At 43.8% G+C, this 19429-nt stretch overlaps 2 protein-coding genes across 6 annotated transcripts in view; both read left to right on the forward strand.

Annotated features, from left to right (window-relative positions):
- Window positions 1-1888: 1888 nt before the first annotated feature.
- Window positions 1889-10254, forward strand: DBR1 (debranching RNA lariats 1). Its single transcript, XM_082055183.1, has 8 exons — window positions 1889-2117; window positions 2189-2313; window positions 2398-2478; window positions 3505-3590; window positions 4604-4828; window positions 5669-5749; window positions 6912-7057; window positions 7560-10254. The coding sequence occupies exons 1-8, from the start codon at window positions 1921-1923 to the stop codon at window positions 8236-8238; spliced, it is 1620 nt and encodes a 539-aa protein (XP_081911309.1). The 5' UTR covers window positions 1889-1920; the 3' UTR covers window positions 8239-10254.
- Window positions 10255-10926: 672 nt separating this feature from the next.
- Window positions 10927-19429, forward strand: part of ARMC8 (armadillo repeat containing 8) — a 64900-nt gene continuing 56397 nt past the window's right edge. The window contains exons 1-3 of one of the 5 annotated variants that reach the window (XM_082055178.1): window positions 10927-11515; window positions 13515-13591; window positions 16221-16319. In XM_082055178.1, coding sequence (XP_081911304.1) covers window positions 11471-11515; window positions 13515-13591; window positions 16221-16319 — 221 coding nt within the window. In that variant the 5' untranslated portion in view covers window positions 10927-11470. The remainder of the gene's footprint in view (window positions 11516-13514; window positions 13592-16220; window positions 16320-19429) is intronic. The other 4 variants (XM_082055179.1, XM_082055182.1, XM_082055180.1 and 1 more) reach the window with 4 other exon arrangements.

Consider the following 19429-nt stretch of genomic DNA (forward strand, 5'->3'; position numbering starts at 1 on the left):
AGGGCAAATACCTCCCACTCAAACAATCCACTGATCTGAGCCTGTTTCTCAGGACTCCCCCTTCTTGGGCTCACGGTTCCTTTGCCTGTTGCAGGGGATGGGATGTGCATTCAGTCACTTCAGAGAAGTGCAAGTTTTCTCTTGTAGGATTGGACATCTGGGCACAAGCACATCAGGACAAGGGACTGTGACTGAAAGCCCAATCCATAGCCAAACATGCACTAGTCATGTGGTGGAAAAGAGCTGTGCTTTAGTCACATGTTTTTTTTAAACACTCTTGAAGGACTGAACAAAACTACAATAACAGAGTTAAACATTAACTTGCTGCTACTTACCCTGTAAACAGTCGCATGGCTGCTTCCCTTTGTGGTCTGACTGCTGTGGAAAGTTCAGAGCAGTTTTGCTCAGTGAACACCCAGAGTTAAATTAGGGATGTTGAGATGCATCATGAATAGTGTACAAATACTAAAATGCTACAACATTAAAAAAAACCCAAACACAACAACCTTATAGACTTTACTGTGCACCAGTTCCCTTGGGATAAGTGGCACATGAAGTATAAAAAAATGAGCCTGAGCTAACAAACCCAGGAATTACAATTATAGTGTCAGCTTACCTTGACTGGGGATGAATTTGGGTAGGCAGAAGTACCAGCTGGCAGGCTGAGGGTGCTCAGGAAGCCCCCCAGGATGGCGTATCTTGGGTAAGGTGGTACCTTCCAGAGACTCAGGGACCTTCTCTGTCTTTTACCTGCTTCCTTTCAGGAAGTTTGAGACGTGGCAAATGCAAGAGGCTGCTGTTGTTCCCCAGAGAAGCTGGAAAGCCATCCCAGGAGATGTGTGGGACTGACGGAGCTCTCACACTACGCTCCAGTAAGTCTTAGTAAAGTTAATGAAAGAGCCAAGGGCACCTAGGAACATGTCTGTGTGCGCTGTTACCCGGAAGATTTGTGGGGTTTGAAAGCCAGAGGAACTTTCCCCTTCACTTCAGCCAGCCTTGGATGGGAGCCCCAAAGAACAGACAAGTAACCCAACATTGTGAAATTATGAAATGTACTAGAGAACACTCATATTTTCTTAGTATCAAAAGAGAGACCATTAGGTAATAGTTGCAACCGTAGGCGAACAGGAATGTCTGCTTGGTCCCATGATTACAGGGTAAGTGGTATCAAGTTAATGCTTAACTGTGTTATTGTAATTTTGTTCAATCCCTCAAGACCATTAAAAAATCTCCTCCCAACAGTGGAAAAAGTCTGGAGTGGTTTTATTACGTGACACACAAATACCACCCTGTGATCCAATTCACTGCCCTTCAAAATAAGGACATGGGGTGCTCTCCAAAAGAAGGAGCCCGGTGGTCTGTAAGTGAAGGGACAGTTTCCCGATTTCTCACCCTGCCACGTGTGCCATTGCCCTGGAAAAGTCACGGACCGCTACTGTTGGGAAGTTATAAGAAGCCAGTCCTTGCCTCTGTTAAAAAAAGTAAATAATAATAATTTTTTAAAAAGCCTGATGCTGGACCGGCCGGATAAACACACAGCAGGGATCGCGTGACCTTTGCCAACCCACAGCTGGACATTCATTGGCACAAAACTCAGGCAAAACCATGCGCAGCTACTGCTCTGCCGCCACTGTGCTGGTGGCCTTTGTGCCGCGAGAAGCAAGTGACAATTCTGCTGCTCCCCCGCAGAAGACACGGGGAGCGCAGCAGCACCCCTGGCCCGCTCCGACAGCAGCTCATGGTGCGGCGGCCTCAGCCGGCCCAGGCACGCGTGGCCGTGGCGTGGCCGTGGCCGCGCCGGTACGTGGAGCTCTCCCCACCGGGCCGCAGCCGCGCTCCGCCAGCGCGCAGGCGCCGCTGGAAGGGGGGCGGTGACGCGGAAGGCGCGCGCGGCGCCTGCGCGGTGGCTGAGCGGCGGCGATGAAGGTGGCGGTGGCAGGGTGCTGCCATGGCGCCCTGGACAAGATGTACGAGACGCTGGAGCTGCTGCAGCGGCGGCACAACGTGCGGCCCGACCTGCTGCTCTGCTGCGGCGACTTCCAGGCCGTGCGCAACGAGGCGGACCTGCGCTGCATGGCCGTGCCCGCCAAGTACCGCCACATGCAGACGTTCTACCGGTGAGCGCCGCTCGGCCCGGCCTTGTCCCGCCCGGTCCCGGCCCGCTGCAGCGGCTGTCGTGTCCCCGCAGGTACTACTCCGGCGAGAAGAAGGCTCCGGTGCTCACGGTGTTCATCGGCGGGAACCACGAGGCGTCCAACCACCTGCAGGAGCTGCCGTACGGCGGCTGGGTGGCACCCAACATCTACTATCTCGGTAGGGTCCCCCGCCGGCGTTTTCCCCTCTAGCCCCTCGCCCTACCCGGCCCCGCCGTGACCGGCTGCGCTCCCATCTCCCCAGGTTATGCGGGCGTGGTGCGGTTCCGCGGCGTGAGGATCGGCGGCATCTCGGGCATCTTCAAGTCTCACGACTACCGGAAAGGTACGGGGGCCAGGGCGGGCCCGGCTGGGTGGGCAGCAGGGAAGGGAGTGCTGGGCCTGAGCCTCGGCGGGAGGGCCTGGCCGTTCCTCATCTTCTCTAACCGACTCTTGTGCTGGAAACGTCTCTTGGCTCAACAGGCGTATTTTTTCTGGAGGTGGCAGATGAGTCAGTAGGTGTCTGGCGACCACAGCAGGAAGAAATATGCCTTCCAAATGTTGTTATTGGAACAGTCTTGATTTTTCCATGGCAGTGTCCTTTGAGCATGCAATGCAAGGCTGTTTAGTTTTCCTTGCGTGCAACAGTCAAGTTATAAGTGTGATATTGTACAAATGTACTGTCCTGAGCTGGGGCTTAGTGTCAGTACCTCTCTAGATTGTTTCCTCCTGGTTATGTGTATTCAAGGGTTCATCCTTGGAAAGGCCTCCATCAGTGGACAGAAATCGTGTCACAGATGATACCTGGTGTCAGCAAACAGGAGATAGTTTAGTCTTTCTGACCTTCTCAACACACAAAATGGTGGTCTCTTACTTGTGATTACTCTATAGTAATATTATCCTTAGTAACTTACTGCTTTAGAGAAACCTTGCAGATGGTTTTCAAGCTGCAAAGTACTGAACTAGTTTTCTAGAGCACTTGATTCTGTCTAATACCTATCAATGCTACTTAAGTTTGTTGCAGTTTGTATGCCTGAATATTGCATGTGGAAGATGAGACTTTTTTGACAGTAATGCTAACTATTAAAGTATTTTTTTCTGTTTATCATTAACAGTATGTAGGAGCTCTGCTAGTTTTTTTTGTCCCAAGGCAAAGTTGGAGACTGTGGCCCTCTAGACAGAGTACATGTTTGCACTTGCAGAGTCTGTGGTGCCTCTGGGCAGTTACAGATGTGTTTAAGCTGCTGCTGAATCTGTTAAGCTGTAGTTTGATGGTTAGTGGCAGCACTGTTGAGGAAACACAAAAAATCACAGCCTTAGTGGCTGGAGGCAGGAGTCAGATCTCATGCTGTGCTTTTTTCCAATGTTTCAGGCCACTTTGAGCGTCCACCATACAACCAGCAAACCATCAGAAGCGCTTACCATGTGAGGAATATCGAAGTCTTCAAACTCAAGCAGGTTAGTGAAAACTGGTTTAATTGTTTGTTTGTTTGTTTTTAACAGTAGTAAATAGTTTTCATTAAGTTAGAAATAAAATTTAAAGCTACTGTGAACATGTACTCTATTGGATAGCAAACCTTAGTAACAACACCTAGCTAATCTGGACAGGGTTTTTTATCCTGGGTATTATCCCACTGCTATTCCTGCTGAATGTCTCCTGCACAGCTTTGTGTAGCCATGCAAATTTGATGTGGTTGAGGTATTTTTGATCAAAGGACAGAGTAGCTTTGTTGTTGAGCTATTGCTGACTTGCTGCTTTGTCACAAGCGCTACTCCATTTAAGTTTGTGAATACATGTATTTATAAACTTCTTGTGAATATTTATTCAGGTTGCCACAGCACACTTAAGTGTTCAGTAGATATAGGGATGCTGTCATTTTAAAGAGTTTGATGCATTTCATTGTAAATTTCTTATCACTTGGGCTCATGTTTCATCTAGAAGCGTGTTCTGATAGAGCTGATGGAAATATGCTGAATATCGAATTAAGATGTGCTAAAGACATTGATTAGGCTTGTAAGGGGTGCTTGCTTTGAGGAGGAATATTGTGCTTAGCCATTATCCCTTTCAAACAAAGCTTTTAAAAATTTCATGAGGAAGAAGATGCCTTTCATTTCGAGTGGAGAACTTGCTCTATAGCTGTAATCTTAAGGCTTCTTTTGAGCGTCTGACACCTACTGTGATGCCATGATCTTTTTTTACAAAGCAGTATATATAAAACACAGCGGATTGTCCCAAGAAAGTGTAGTGCAAACCATGGAGACCAGGGTCCCATGACATGTTCAAAGGCCACCTGAAAGATGGGGCTTGCTCCTATACTCACTTGCTTTAAAAAGTGAGCCTGTTGGTCGCAGCTAGCTCTGATCCAGGATAGAACACGTGCTGATATACATGTACCATCTTGTGCTGTGCGATTTCAAAACTTCTTTATCGGCTGTGATTTATTTATATCATATGCATTTTGGCTTTACAGTTGAAGCGTCCAATTGATATATTTATGTCACATGACTGGCCCAGGAGCATATATCACTATGGAAACAAGAAACAGCTTCTTAAAATGAAATCCTTCTTCCGTCAAGAAGTGGAGAGCAACACCTTGGGAAGCCCTGCTGCTTCTGAGCTTCTGCAGCATCTGAAACCCACGTACTGGTTCTCAGCACATCTTCATGTTAAATTTGCAGCTTTCATGCAACATGAGGTAAAGGGGGGAAAAATGTCAAGACTGTATGTGTTCCAAGCACATTTTAGAATTCCAGTGCAGGTAATCATGTCCAGAAAAGCAATTTCTTATTGTTTTTGCTCCGTTATTTAAACTAATCCTAAGCTGCAAAACATGAAGTGGTGTTAAGATTACTAGCTTATGTAAATTAGAGAGATGTTCTAAATCAGTGATGGAACTACCTTGTCTACAGGGACAGTGTGACATAGCTAACATTACTGCACTTGAAACTTCTTAACTGAAGTTTATAGCACTCTCCCACTTTATTGGGGAAGGAGACAACTTTAAAACAAGGTGACAGAAGTGGCTGAAAATAAGATAGTGGTTCATTTGGGATGGGAGGATGCATGTGGTAAAGCTTGGCAGATGAAGTTGTCAAGCAGCCTGGGTAAAGCAGAAAACCAGCCCCTCTAGGTTGAAGCTTCTCTTGGTTTGAGTTATTCCTGAAAGTGGTGTGACCTGCTATTCCTATTTGCAAGTTATTTAGCTGTAAAAGTATAATTTTAGACCTTCTAGACTCAACAAGTCTGTTTCTAATGATGTTAAAGGTTTTCTCTTTGCTTCAAGGCTCGGTGTGCTCAGCTGCCTTGGTTAAGGAAGAAGTGTGGCTCTCGCTTTATCTTTATCCAGCTTCCTGTTAGACTTCAGTGAAGTTTGTCTTTTTGTCTCTCTATGTCTTTCTTACAATCCAGTGTTGATTCTTTTATTTCAGAAGGTCATTTTCTGTATAAATTATGCTTTTAGATCTCTATACCTTGTTTGGAATGGTTAGATTTCATAGAAATGCTCATGACTGTGTTAACACCATTTGTTTCCTAGACAAACTCCAAAGAAGAGCTACCAAAAGCAACCAAGTTTTTGGCTCTGGATAAATGCCTGCCACACAGAGACTTTCTGCAGGTGATGACCATGTGCAGTGGGTTTTTACTTTTGAAGTAACTTCACGTGGCTGAACTGCTAAGTGCTGTGCCTAGATACAGGCTGTAGAACAGTTCTGATAAATGGAGGAACGTGTGCATGTGTGCAACGGTCTTTGTATAATATTGTCTTGAACTAAGCAGACCATGTGTCCTGTCATGCAGGTGTAGTGTTTACTTATCCCTACCATTTCCTTCCACCTTAGAACAAGTACTTAATTGGAGAAGTAGCTCTATTTTAATCTGAATTGGATGTCCTCTTGTGTTTTTTTGACAAATGCCAGGCCTAAGAAGAAAGCCCATCTTGAGGCTCTTATTTTTTTCCTGGACAGTTTGAGTCAGACGGAGCCTCTTTCTTCAGATCTGGATACATTAATTCAGATAGTGTTTTAGTAGTCTTACTTTAAAGCAGCTTTTATTTGTCAGCTTGAAGGGAAGATGGTTCATTATCTGTCCCTTGGATGTGTGGTGGGATCACTTGCCTTAGGAGAGAGTGTGAGGATGGGCTTTTGCCATGCAAAGGTAACCTGAGGTGCTAGTCTGCACTTAGAATTCTGTAGCAGAACTGGTCTGGAGTAGTACTGCCTCCTGCTGCGTGGTGATCAACCTGTGTGGAGCTCTTTTTTAAAGTATATCCTTTTTCTTCTTTTTCCCTAAAACTATCTTACAAGGCTGAATTACTGTATGGATTATTTAAAGTCAGAGCCCAGCTAATGCAGTTTGGTGTGGTTGGATTTGGGTTAATGTCACTGAAGACAGCAGAATAACTGTTGCTACCAATTTTTGATGTATATCTGCTTAGAAGGCGGCATGAAGAGTAGGCAGATTCTGTTTTCTGAGTTGTGCAACTGTCCAGTAGCTGGCAGCAGGGAGGAGAGTGTTCTGCTTTTTGATTGCTGAAAGCTAAAATCCAGAAATGCCTTTTGTTACTATTTCACTATTATCATCCTTTCTTAGCCCTTTATTGCTATAAGCTTCTGTGTAGGGCTACCTTGAGAGGACTTGTTTGATTGAGACCACTAGCTCAGTGTACTTGAAACTTCGTGAAAACTCTGTACCATGAAAGTAACACTTGAAACTTTAATCAGTTTCTGGAGTCAAGAGGAGTAACTCACCTTGTCTGTTTTCCCTGTTTTTGTAAACAGATAGTAGACATAGAACATGATCCCAACGCAGGCGACTCGCTGGAGTATGATGCTGAGTGGATTGCAGTCCTCAAGGCTACCAACAGCCTTGTTAATGTGACTCAGAGCTCATGGAATATGCCTGAAAATAATGGCCTCCATGCAAAGTAAGTTGCATGTGAAGTAAAGAGGAAAGTGTGCTTTTTTTTTCTGGACTGTAAGGGTTATGATTCTCGGTTCTGCAGCCTGTAATGCCTATAGGACTTGCTAAATGCCTTGGAAAACAAGGAGGCTGCTGACAAGACCTGTATTCTAGAGCTTACAACTTCTTTACTACTCTGCATCGGTGGTTAGTTTTGTTTTGCAAACTTAGATACCACCATTTGAGGGGCAAAAAATACTTGGTGGCCAGTCATCTTGTCAGTGACACTGAGACTGAAAATCAGGCTGGATTATGGGGGTGGGTGGGATGACATAATAAACAAATCCTTGTTGCAGAGAGGGGAATCTCAGTATTGACCAGAGGTAGTATATATTCCTAAAAAGTCAGAGAAATGTAGGTGTCGTAAGATGATCTTATTATCCATCTTTAAAAGTTTCTCTTTGCAGTGGGAACAGGAAATACCTTTTGATGAGCTGCACTTGTTTAAACTTTATACACTTATTTAGGTGGGATTACAGCGCAACAGAAGAAGCCATCAAAGAGGTTTTAGAAGAGCTGAATCATGACCTCAAAATTCCTTGTAACTTCACATTGACAGCTGCTTGTTATGATCCCAGCAAGCCCCAAAAAAACATGGAACCAGTTCATATCATCAATCCACAGACCACTGAGTTTTGTGCCCAGTTCGGCCTCACTGACATCAATGACAGGATTCATCAAGCTAAAGAAGAGGGCTCAATACGAGGTGAAAATGAAGAGGAGGAGGAGGAAGAGGAGATGGACAGTACTGGCTCAGCAGAGGAACCCAGTGAATATAATACAGATAATTCTGGACTTTCATCCATTAATCCAGATGAAATAATGCTGGATGACGAGGGTGGTGATGAAGACTTGAGTACATGTTCTGTAGATCCTTCCCCTGATCATCCTCCTGACTTCTCTGCAAGTTTTTCTGACATCCGGATCATGCCAGACTCCATGGCGGTATCATCTGATGATGCTATGGACTCCACTAATGAGGAACTGGAGAAATCTGGTGTGACTAAGCAGGTGGAAGAGAAGAGCTTAACCGAGAGACCATTAAAGCGCATTGGTGGTAATGAAAATGGGGACAGTGGCATTAAAAAAATTAAGAGAAGGAATCAAGCTATCTATGCTGCAGAGGATGAGGATAAAACAGAATAATACTTCACATGATATACAACTAAGTTCTCTGCCCACCTTTTATGGGAAGGTGGTGAGAACTGTAATGGACTGTTCGTGCTTTTAATGTTACTTGATCTTATTCATGTTACTTTCTTAAGCTGAAGAGGCTGTATGTAGCTCTTGCAGGGAAGATTTATCCACATTAAACATCTAAGTCAGAAGCAGACTTTTCCAAAGTGCTTTGTCAAAGGATTTAAAGCTCATGTGTAATCAGTTCATTTTGCTTCAGTTCTTGGTTATTAGTGTATACTATGTGTATATTAGTGTATACTATGTATCTTCAGCTGTACAAGAACTCTTAAACTGTAACTCAAGTCAAAGTGAGAGGATGTCTGACTTGCAAGACTGAATGATTTTATTGCTTTTTTTTTTCCTTGTTTTTTTATACTGAACTTTTAATACAAAGTAGCACATGCAATAACTTTGTGAATTAAATTTCAAAATAGAATTCCCATGATAACAAAACGGCAATAGAAGAGTGAAAGTTTTTTTGTTTCTGGTGATATTCCCACCACAGAAAAACTTCATGGTTGTAAACAAAACGATGTGTATCATCAAGTATTGGCTTTTAATGACAGGTTTGAAAGGGAACGAGGTGTCTTAATTAGAAGTGTGACAGTTTTATGGGGACCATGGAAGAGTTCAAACTCACTTGTGTGCTTTTTCTTAAAACTTGAGAACCATGTCTTAAAATGAAAATGCAAGCAGTTAGGATGAACAGCTTCCTAAATGCAGACATCATAGTCTCAATTCTTACTAATGAAGGCTGTGTTGTATTTTCATATGAGGTGGTTGATGTTTATAAGTTGCGTGAGACAGTAATGCCTACCATTAACATTACTCTTAAGTTTTCACATTGCACTTTTTTCAGTAGTGTGTAACTTGCTGAATTCTTACAACTGGATTTGGAATCTTCCAAAGTACCTTTGTAACCTTCAGCTGAGGGAGAACAGGAGCTGCCAGAATAGAGACCTTCTCGGAAATTGCAAGTTTTTTCTGTTCTTGTTTGCTCTGAATTACTAGCAAACATACTTTGGCCTAAAAGGCTGTGAGGGTAACAAAACTTTCATGAAAATTAGGGTGTTTTCATGTCATTAGTCTTCCTGTCAAATTCTGCTGGTGTTCTGTGCTGAGCTTTTGGAGCCCAGATGGAGCGGGACTTCTTCATGACTGTGCTGCGTGTGCGAGCAGAAGTAGCTCCTGTGTGCTTTTGCTCCGTGGAGAAGAGAGCAGAGAGTGAGAAGAACCGGTGAGTGTGAGTTATGTAGCAGGGAAACACTTCAATGTCAAGACTTCTGTCTTTAAAATCACTGCCACCTTCTGGGATTCATCTTGGTTCCTCTCCTGTCAGCAGTTCACTTTGTAAACTAAATGCATATAAGTATTCAAGGGCTAGAAAATGGCAAAATTAATGCTCTTCACAGTTCTGGTTAACAGCTTTATACTGTGGGGCCTTGTTAATGCCCCTCCTGTATCTCTCTGTGCTTATCTGTCAGAACCCCCACTTACCCTTGTGGTAAGATGTGATGAGAAACTGGATGTGTTTGGTGTAACCCTCAGGTTATTTAAAGTGGCTGTGAACTACCAGCTAGATCACTGAAGATAGTTGAGTATTGATAAGGGTCCTGGGTCTGCAATGCTAAAATCTTAAGCATGCGTCATGATCTGAGGACTGGTGGAAATAAAGTAGACTACAACGGAAAAAAAATATTTTAAGTGTAAATTGTGTGATGAACTTGAAAAGTCTCCCAAGAAATCTGAGCATTCAGCTGTCAGGTTGTCTGTGAACTGGAGCGGAAGACGTAGGTTACATGTAATAGACTTTTCAGTCTGAATTAATATGTTTCTAAAGCAAATTATTCTGTCTTGTGTCATCCCACATCCTCCCCTTGCTGCTAAATGTGTTTTGGCTTTCTAGAAAGCCCGAGACTTTGACAAGATTGAATACTGATTTTTTATTTTTTTTTTTTTTTTAATCTTTAAAGACATTTTTTTTAAAGTATTTCAGCATCTATTGAGCAGAGTGCAGCTGGTAAATATAGTTAACGTAAAATTTGTTTGCATATGAATCATATCTGATTTATATAGATTTACTGTACCCTTTCTTGCAGCTGTTCACCTTATTTTGCATTTTTAAGTGTCCTCTGTTTTGCTCTTGTCCGTTGTGGATTTTCCCTGGCACCAAGAATGGAAGCTTTGAACTTAAAGTTTCTACAGTAAAGACCAAATCTTCCAACAAGTATGTAAAACACTAGGGAAGGCTGACAAAGTTTAATCAACTTATAAGGCCCAGAATCTTCAGTCCTCCTTAAAAAGAAGCTTTAGAGTCTTTTTGAAAACTTCTGACTTTTTAAATTTTGGTGAGCAACTGCTGGAAAACGTTTCTCTGTCAGACCTGAGCATCACAGATTTTTCAGTGTTGTGAGACTCGTGCTTAGTCTAAATGTGTTTTTGCTTTTACCTATAAAGTGCTAGAGAAAAGTGTTCACCTGTTTCATTCCAGGCCAGCACACACATATTTTGTTCAAAGCATGTTATTCATCTACTTGGAGAAAAACAAAGAAAAGGGCTATAGCATTTTTTAAATAAGTGGAATATTTTATTTAAATTAAAGATATTGAAGTCAACTTGTGTCAGTTTGTTGTGCTCCCATTACCCTCTTCAATCTCTAACAGCTGGCAAACCTGCCTTTACCTCACAATTGCAAAAATTAAGACGCCTGAACCTGATCTGTGATGTTTTTACAGTCCCCCCTGCCCTTTAGTTCTGGGTGTTTTCTCCAACAGCCGAACGCGGACAAACACGCGGTGCAGCCGCTTTTCCCGCCGCTCGGGGGCGCGCTCGAGACGCGCCCGCACCTGCCCCGCGCATGCGCACGGCGGCCACCTCGCGCAGGCCTCTCCGGGGTGGAAGGTGCGCATGCGCACGAAGCGGCCGCGGCGGCGGGGCGGGGTGCGCGCGTGCGCCGCGGCGGCGGGGTGGCGGAAGGTAGCGGCGTTTCGGCGTCGGCCGATTCGCTGAGCGTGAGGCCGCGGGGGCCCCGCCCACCCCCCGCCGCCGTTGCTGGTGCTGCCGCTTTCCGCACCCCCCTCTCCCGCCTCGCCCCGCCCGGCGGCGCTGCGCTGCGCTCCGCCATGAGCCCGTGCCCGCCGGCGGCGGCAGCGGCGCGAGCGTGAGGGCGCCGCCGCCGGAGCTGTCTGCGTCCGCCAAGATGGCGTGTGTGCTGGAGGCGCCGCTCCGCATGAGCGTCCTCTCGGTGAGTGCCGCGGGCCCTGCGCCGCCGCCGCCCCTCAGCGCGGCCGCCGGGGGGGGCGCCAGCCCGCGGCTGGGCTCGGCCTGACCTTGGCCTTGGCGGGGGCCGGGCCGAGGCGGGGTGCGGGGACCCCCCGGCACCTGCCGGGCCCCTTTGTGTGGTACCCAGGGCTGCGGGTGGGCCGCGGTGGTGAACCCCCTGTCGCAACAACTTCTTCCCATTCCTTTTTCCCGCCCCCCCCCTTTTCTGAGGAGTCTGTCCCCATTTTCGTGAGCGGCACCGGCTCTTCCGAATGCATTTTTACCTGTCGACACGACTTTCGCTCTTCACTTACCCTCTTGGAAATGTTTCTGCTTCTTGCCAAACTCCTGCTCAGCAAAACGAGGGGTCGCTGACGTTATCTGGAGCTGCAGTTCCGGCGCTGCCGCAGAGCGGGGTCTCTCGGCGCTGTTCGGGGCGGGTGGTGCCGGCCGGGGAGGGTTCTGGTGGCCCAACGCTGACGAGCTCGTTAGTCGCCGTTGGGCGGACGGCAGGCGGCGGGTGCGCCGGGCAGGGCCGGGGGCGGCGACATCTACCCCGGGGACGGCGGGGAGTGAGTTGTCCCGCTGCTCATCAGAACCCAGTAACAATGCAGAAGGTGTAGCGTGGATACTGCTTGAAAGAACCGAGCTTTTGGGCTTTTTTTTTTCCTTAGAATTTCTTTCTGTGCAACTGATCGTGTTGATAAACTATTTTAGGGGGCTACCTTAAAAACTTGTTTGTCTGGGCATGAAAGCCCTTCTTCGACATATTGCAAACCTTGTAGTTGATAGAGTGAAAGCCAGGGTATGTTAGAAACAGAAAGCAGCAAGATCTCTGAAATCCAAAAGAATTTTGCATATAAATGCGTGGATCAGGTAGATTAAAAATCAACCGCTCTTCCCAAAAATACTGTCGTTCGTTACATGGTGGAAGTTTATCTCTGTAATTTATTTGGCATAATTCCTGGAGACAAAGGTGTCTTGCTGCCTCTAGATGATTTTTCTTTTCTCAGAGTTACGTGAGACCACAAGCAAGAAGCTGCTGGTGCTTCTGACATCAGGGTGGGGACCACAGGAACACATTCAGCCCAAGAGTAGATACTTGGAAAAGCAAGGAAGAGTTTATAATTTCCTTATAGCTTCTATCAAGAAAAACTCATAGGGAAAAAAATGGGAAAAGTCTAATAAAAAGTTGAGCGGGCAAAAAGAAAAAAAAAAAGAAAGCGAGATAATGTGAACACACCCTGGCACATGTTCATGAGAACCTGGAGGGAAAATTCCCTTCCCTTTTCCCACCCTTATTTTTTGGAACGCACCGTCTCCAGATCATTTGTACATAAATGTTTAGCTTACAAGCACGGTCCTGTTGCTGAGAAGATAATTTAGTTTGTCTTACAAAGTAGCTACAGGAGTGTTGTGGAGAATATTGTGCTACTGTCCCTGTTGAAGTTGTGTGGGACAGTACATACAGTCTCTGAAATGTGTAGTTATTTTACTATAAAGTAAGTTACAAGCAACTTATTTTCAAGAGCTTGTTTGTGGGTATGCTTCTTGAGCAACATTAGCTGCTCTTATAAGCTTTTCTTTAAGGAATTAATTTTTTTTTCTTTATAGTAATTAAACATAATAAAATTGGAATTGAAGGCAGTGCTGATAACTGAAGTAGACCCCTTTTATGTGCCCTGTGCATAAACATGTGAATAGCTGGCAGCACTCTGTCAACTTGCTTTGACTCCAAACACATTGTTATCCACATTAAGCACATCATCTTCTTTAAATCACACTTAAACACAGGGTTAATTCTTTGCGTGGATGTTGCCCAGCAGTAACACACTGCACATTTAAATATGACTCTGTGGTTTTGCTGCTGTCTTGCCTGGTAGGTTTTTCAGACTTGCTGCTCCATTCACCGTTCCTGTGTATCTGCCATTACATGAGTTGATACAAGCTATTAAAATATGTGTATTTCCTTTTCTCCACAGGAGGTAACGGCTAGCAGCCGCCACTATGTTGATAGATTATTTGACCTCGATCCTCAGAAAGTCCTGCAAGGTGTCATGTAAGTAATCTGAAACATGCTGGGGATGTTGGTTGTATGTAGGCTGGGTTTACTTGAGATCCACTAGAGTTGTATGTCAAGGGCAAGAAGCTCTGCCTATCTTTTTTTGAGAAATCTTGTTGGAAAATTTCAGTGAAAACATATCAGTATTGTTTCAGCGGACTGTCTCTCTGCATATGGTTTATAACGCAGCCTCCCAGTTGCCAGAAATGGAGTTAAGCATTCAAAGTATTTTTTTTTTTTTAGTACGTTTCTTCCTTTTGGCCACCTTTTGCTCCTTTTCTAGGTCTGTTGAGATTAATTTCTCTTATTCCACTGCCAGTCAGTGTACCTGCTTCCTGCTTTTTCTCCTACTGCTGTGCCTGAGTGTTGGTGCTTTTTTTTTAAATGTATGACTTCTATCTCACTGATGGAAACACTTCCATAGAAATTAATTAGGATGCAAATTATTTTTCTATACTTCTGTTGCATGCTGGTGATAAGGAGTAATAACTGAAAGAGTGAGTAGAAGACTTGCCCTGCTGAATGGGTTGTAAAACTGGTGCAGAGAGCTGGGTATTTTCTTGCTGCCCTTGGGCTGTGAGCTTTCCCTTACAACCACACAGAAACATGGCAAACAAATCCTTGCCCAGGACTGACTTTTGGTGGTGAAACCAGACCTGTGGCTATCCAGCAAAACACCAGAAGGTGTCACAGGACCAAGTGAATCAGAAAGCCAAGGATGTTGGTTGTGTTCCTTGAGACACTCTGGCAATATATCAGAATTAGTGTCCCTTTGCAATATGTTGAAAAACACAACACGCATAAAACTGTCTTGGAAACTTTATTGGTTGAAATACACTCTTACCTGTATAAAAACTTTTGGTACACCAGCCTAACTAGGTACAGGTTCTTAACTCTTCCCTGTAGGAGAGTTTGATTTTGCTTCTGCCCCTTGGTCTTCTTTGTCCACTGCTCACAAGGGCTGGCGTGAAGGTCCCAGGGGTATGGATGTGTCTCATCCTGCGTCCGAGGGGATTGGCTGAGCTTCTCTTTGCTCCTCAGCAGGTGCTTTGAGCCCTGGGTGGTGCTCCCTGCCTGCTCTTCTTTCTTTTTGAAGGACAGGAGCCTACAACCCTTGGTAATCCCTTCCTTCTCTTTTGAGGTGTTATTCATTCTGATTTCTCAGAAACAAAAGTTTTAGGTGTTATCTTTGTCTCATCTAACATTTGACATTCTTCATCTTGTCCACGGATGTCAGTTGATTCTATGCTGACATTGTTTTCTTGCATCTGAAGACAAGAAAATGACAATTTATTTCACAATAGCTTTCAAAGGGCAGATTTGGATGGTGAACCATAACTCTGGTTAAAATCCTAATTCTGAGAGTGTATCTTTCCTGATGTTAAGCAAATCCTGTATGTCAGACTTGTTATTTTCCGAATATAGGTGGATGCATGTGCAATGGTCCAGTGTAGAATAGTGTTTGTATAGAAATAGAATTTAGAATCGTATATATATATAAATAATTCTGTCAGTCCAAGATTCTTTTTGGGCAGAAAAACACTGCTTTGGCCTTCTTTGACTTCAGGGTATCTGAAGAGGTATTGAAGTTGGAACTAATTGATAATTTGGGTTGGAGTAGAAAAGGATTAAAGTTGTACCAGACGTGTCTGTCAGAAGCTTTGCCAGATATTCTGCATACTTTGCTGGACATCTTTGGTTCTTAAGATGTGCTGTTTTGTTTTTTTCCTGCATCCTGGCTGAAAATACTGATGACCTAGATTTTTCTTTTGATTGATAGAACTGTATGAATATCAAGGATCAGAAAATAGGCTGTCCTAAGAGGCTTTGTTTCTGCAGATTGTCTTCAGTTACAATAGTGCTGCTCTTCATGTGCTATTAAAGACATTTGAATGAATAACTTGGCTTTGGGGCTTTTTCTAATTGCATCCTTGTAATTTTAATGAAAACCAGCTTCTGAATGAGGTTTGATAAAGGTAAAATATAGGAACTTGAAAATCATGCCAATCCAGTTATCATCTTCTAACTTGAGAAAGCTTTTTATTACATATTCTGAAGGTACTTAGGTGATCGAATCTCTTATTTTCCTGTCTTTCCCATGAATTGTCAGAGAGGTTGTATTCAGAATCTTGTTTTGCCCAGGCAGTGAAGCCTTACCTGGCTAGGAGCTCTTTCCTTTTCCTCCTCATGGGAAAACTGAGAAACCATTTCCCTTTCGCCCAGTACTGCTGGATGTGGTTCTGTTGATCTTATTTAAAAATACCGAGTTTCCTGCAGAACTTTTGTTCACATCATTTCTGTCATGTTAATCTGGGTGTTGATTGTAGGCAGGAATTTTGTGTACCTGCCAGTAAATAATGATTTTCAGTTCAGGATTTGAAACGTTGAGGTCCTTACAAGGATGATTTCTGCCTTTTACTGTACCTGATAGTGAGCTATTTAAAGTGTGCAGGGCCCACATCTTCATAGCCACCTCTGTATTGCTGCATATGTATTTACCTTTCTCTTTACTGTCTTTATAAATGAGCAAGCTTAATATAGTAGTTTCCTTCTTTAAATATAAACTCTGTGTTGTGGCCATGCTTATGCTCGAGAGGTCTTATCGGTTTGCTTTGTATCTACTTAGGTGCTCTTCCAAACCTCTCATCTTCTACATACTGTTCTACAGTTCAGATTTTCTCAAATGCGCTTTGACTGCATTCTGCAAGGTCAGCATTCATGTCAGGTATGCGGCTATTGAATACATTTAGTGTTGACAGTGCATAGACTACCTCAAATGGATATCACAGGGGATGAAATACTAAATTCTCTCAGAAGTTCTCTTAAATGTGTTGCTGTTATTGGCAGAGGAGCAGAACATAGATAGCTCTGTAGATTTCTGCATTGTTTTAAGAGCTTCATGTGGCCCAAGATGGTTGCTGCAATATCATCCTGTGCTTTGCAGTGTGACAGGTTAAAAAACAAACAAAAACCCAAACCAGACCAATTCTGGGTGTTGATCCTTAGACTACATTAGCTTTTCACCCACTGTTAAGCTCAGTACCACATTCACATGCCAGACTACCTATTTTTGTCCTCTGATTTAGTTGCTGCTGACCAGAGGGGGCTTCTTTGAGGGACACTTTGTCTTGCTTACGTTTAGCCTGATGTCTTCAAAGAGACAATCTATCATTTTACGAGAGCTATGTAATTCCATTGCAAGGGCTGGCTTTGAAAGGAGCATTCTTTCTGACAAATCTGGCTTACTCAGGGTCCCAACTGTTTCTCATCAGGCTGTTCCTCAGTAGTCAGAGGGTATCATCTTTTATGGCTTGTAAATAATCATCTTTGTGGTGCATTGAGAATTCCTATGCTACTGTGCTTTTTTTTGTCCTTTCTGGATGTGCTTACGCAGCCAGCTGGATCTACTAGACAAGCATTTTCCAAACTTGTGTGCGCATTTTATTTCTCAGGAAAATAAACATCCTATGGAAATGGCAGTTGGTACTGATGAACTAATTTAAAATGTACATCTACAGTATTCCTTTTTCCCAGGGAGCACATCTAGTGCTGTGGTGGGAATGCTAGTACAAATCTATGCAGTATATTTAATTTATGTATGCTTTCTACACAGCGTGATTTTTGAGAACCGATGTTGTTGATAAGGAAATACAATAGCTGGCATATGGGTAAGACCTTGCAGACCATTTTTAATCTGACAGTTATGTTTGGAGGGTCCATGCAGACTTAGACTGACAGTGCTGCAGTGGTCAGTGGTTGTGCTCTGAGCTTTGAAGACACTGAAATTTTGGTACAACCAGGGTGTAATTTGGCTTACCTTTGTGGTAGGTTATTGCATACAAAGTTAGGGATGTGTTGAAGGCTCCTCTAAGGGTCATTGGACTTGCATTTGACTGCTTGCTGCTTTCTGCCTTCTTCAATCAGAAGATACCAGGAGGTAGTCACAAACCAGGAAAAAAAACAGCTTATATTTTAAGTAGTAACACTGCTTTCATGGAACCTGTCTTGTGTCTCTTTTGTGGTCGGTTGCTTGGAAATTAATTGGGAGCACCTCAAACAGTATGTGTTTTTCACATCCAGCTTTTTCATTTGTGTACTGTTGGATTTGAAAAAAATGTTCCAGGCACGTGTTTAGATGACTGTATAATGGTGTCTTGTATTTCTCAGCGGTGGCAATTGGAATGAGAGCATCAGTGCAGTGTTCCACACATGCCTGCAGGGAAACCTGCGTGAAAGATAAAAGGCAACTTCATGGAGTGGGAAGAGAAGAAATTCCCATCTCAGTTCTAATGGAGCAACAGGTGCCTTCTTCAGACAGTTATGAAGAGGCTGCTTCTGCCTCTTGTTCTTCATGTTCTGTTAAACAAAGCTTAATACTAAATAGTGAACGGCACCTGTTTTTACAATGTGCATCCCAGACATACACAGTCTCATTTTCAGTCTCTCAGTGGGCACTTCCGAATCTAAATTTTCTGCTGGAGCCATGTTTTGTTCTTTGGTTATTCCTTCACTTCAGCTCTCACCAGAATGGCCCTGTGGAGCCAGAGTAGTCCTTAGAAGATTGTTCCTGTTATTCTTTTCCTCTGTACATTTTTGATTGATTCTCTTATCTCCTAGAGAGTCCTCTGTGGTAAATGCACATTCTTTCAGATGCGATAGGGAACTTTGAGGTTTAACTGGCTAAGAAGAAGTGTTGTAATTTTTTTTAAGCATTGTTTTCGTGCAGTGTCCTTCATGTTTTGAGGGAGCCAGCTCCTGAGTCTCCTCTGTTGATACTTTGTGATTTACAGGATAGGCTCTTTGTGGCTTGGAACTGGAAAGCTTGTTCTTTTGGTTGCAGAGTCTGAGAGAAATTTGAGCAGGTTTAGGTTATGCTGAGGGGGTGCTGGGAGCACTCCTCTATTTCTTGATTTCTCTCTCTCAGAGGGAAGCTGAGGAATCTCATAGCTAGGCAAGCTCATCAGAGTGGTAGGAGATGAACAAGAAAGGCCTCAAACACCATTTGAGAGTTTAGTAATGCTCTGTGAAGAGTGGTTTTGTAGAGTGATATGGAAGAATAGTGTCGATACAGAGGGAAGTGAGGATTCAAGAGGAAGAACGTGTGTTCCCGTCACAGAATAAGATACTTTCTTGCTTCTGTGCTTTCTTTATAGTGCAGCAAAAGGTACAAATGCATAATGCTATTTTTTCACAAGTAAATTGTTATGCATTGTAGCTCCTGCTCCAATATTTAGTGGCGGGCTAAACTTTAGGCAATTTGGCATACCTATTACATTTGGCTACCAATCTTTAGCCTAATAGGGTTGTTCAATATTTCAGGCCTTGCAGTTGCTGCTCTGAGCAGGTGGGAGGATTAATGGTTAATGAGACTGTTTCAATGAAGCCACTTTTCTCCAAAATCCCCCTCTTGATGCCAACCTCGGAGTAGTGATACTGTTGCTGTGATGGTTTCAGGCTGTAAGTAGCATGAGAGAGGAGAAACAACTTCTATCAGATGTAGCTGGAGAAAAATCGAGTGTTGCTCATAAAAGTCTTGAGGTCTGAGTCAGAAGAAGCAAACTTCAAGCTGAGCACAGTTGAATACTCTGAGGTCATTCAGAGTTTAACTTTATTCATCTGTTAGACAAATGGAGAGGTTGTTGCCTGTAAGGGAGGGCAATATGTAGCAGGTAGCTGAGGGAAAAATAGTCGTCATACCCTTTGGGGTGTTTAAGGGGTGTTATTAAGAGTGAACTAGAGGTTGGGCCTGAGGGATCTGTGCCACAGAATCAGCAATGCTGCCAATTTTATGATTCTTAGTATTTGGAGTTTGATTTTTTTTGTTTGTTTGTTTCT

This window comes from Streptopelia decaocto, assembly GCF_964273445.1.
Source record: "Streptopelia decaocto genome assembly, chromosome: 6".
NCBI classification, from domain to species: Eukaryota; Metazoa; Chordata; class Aves; order Columbiformes; family Columbidae; genus Streptopelia; species Streptopelia decaocto.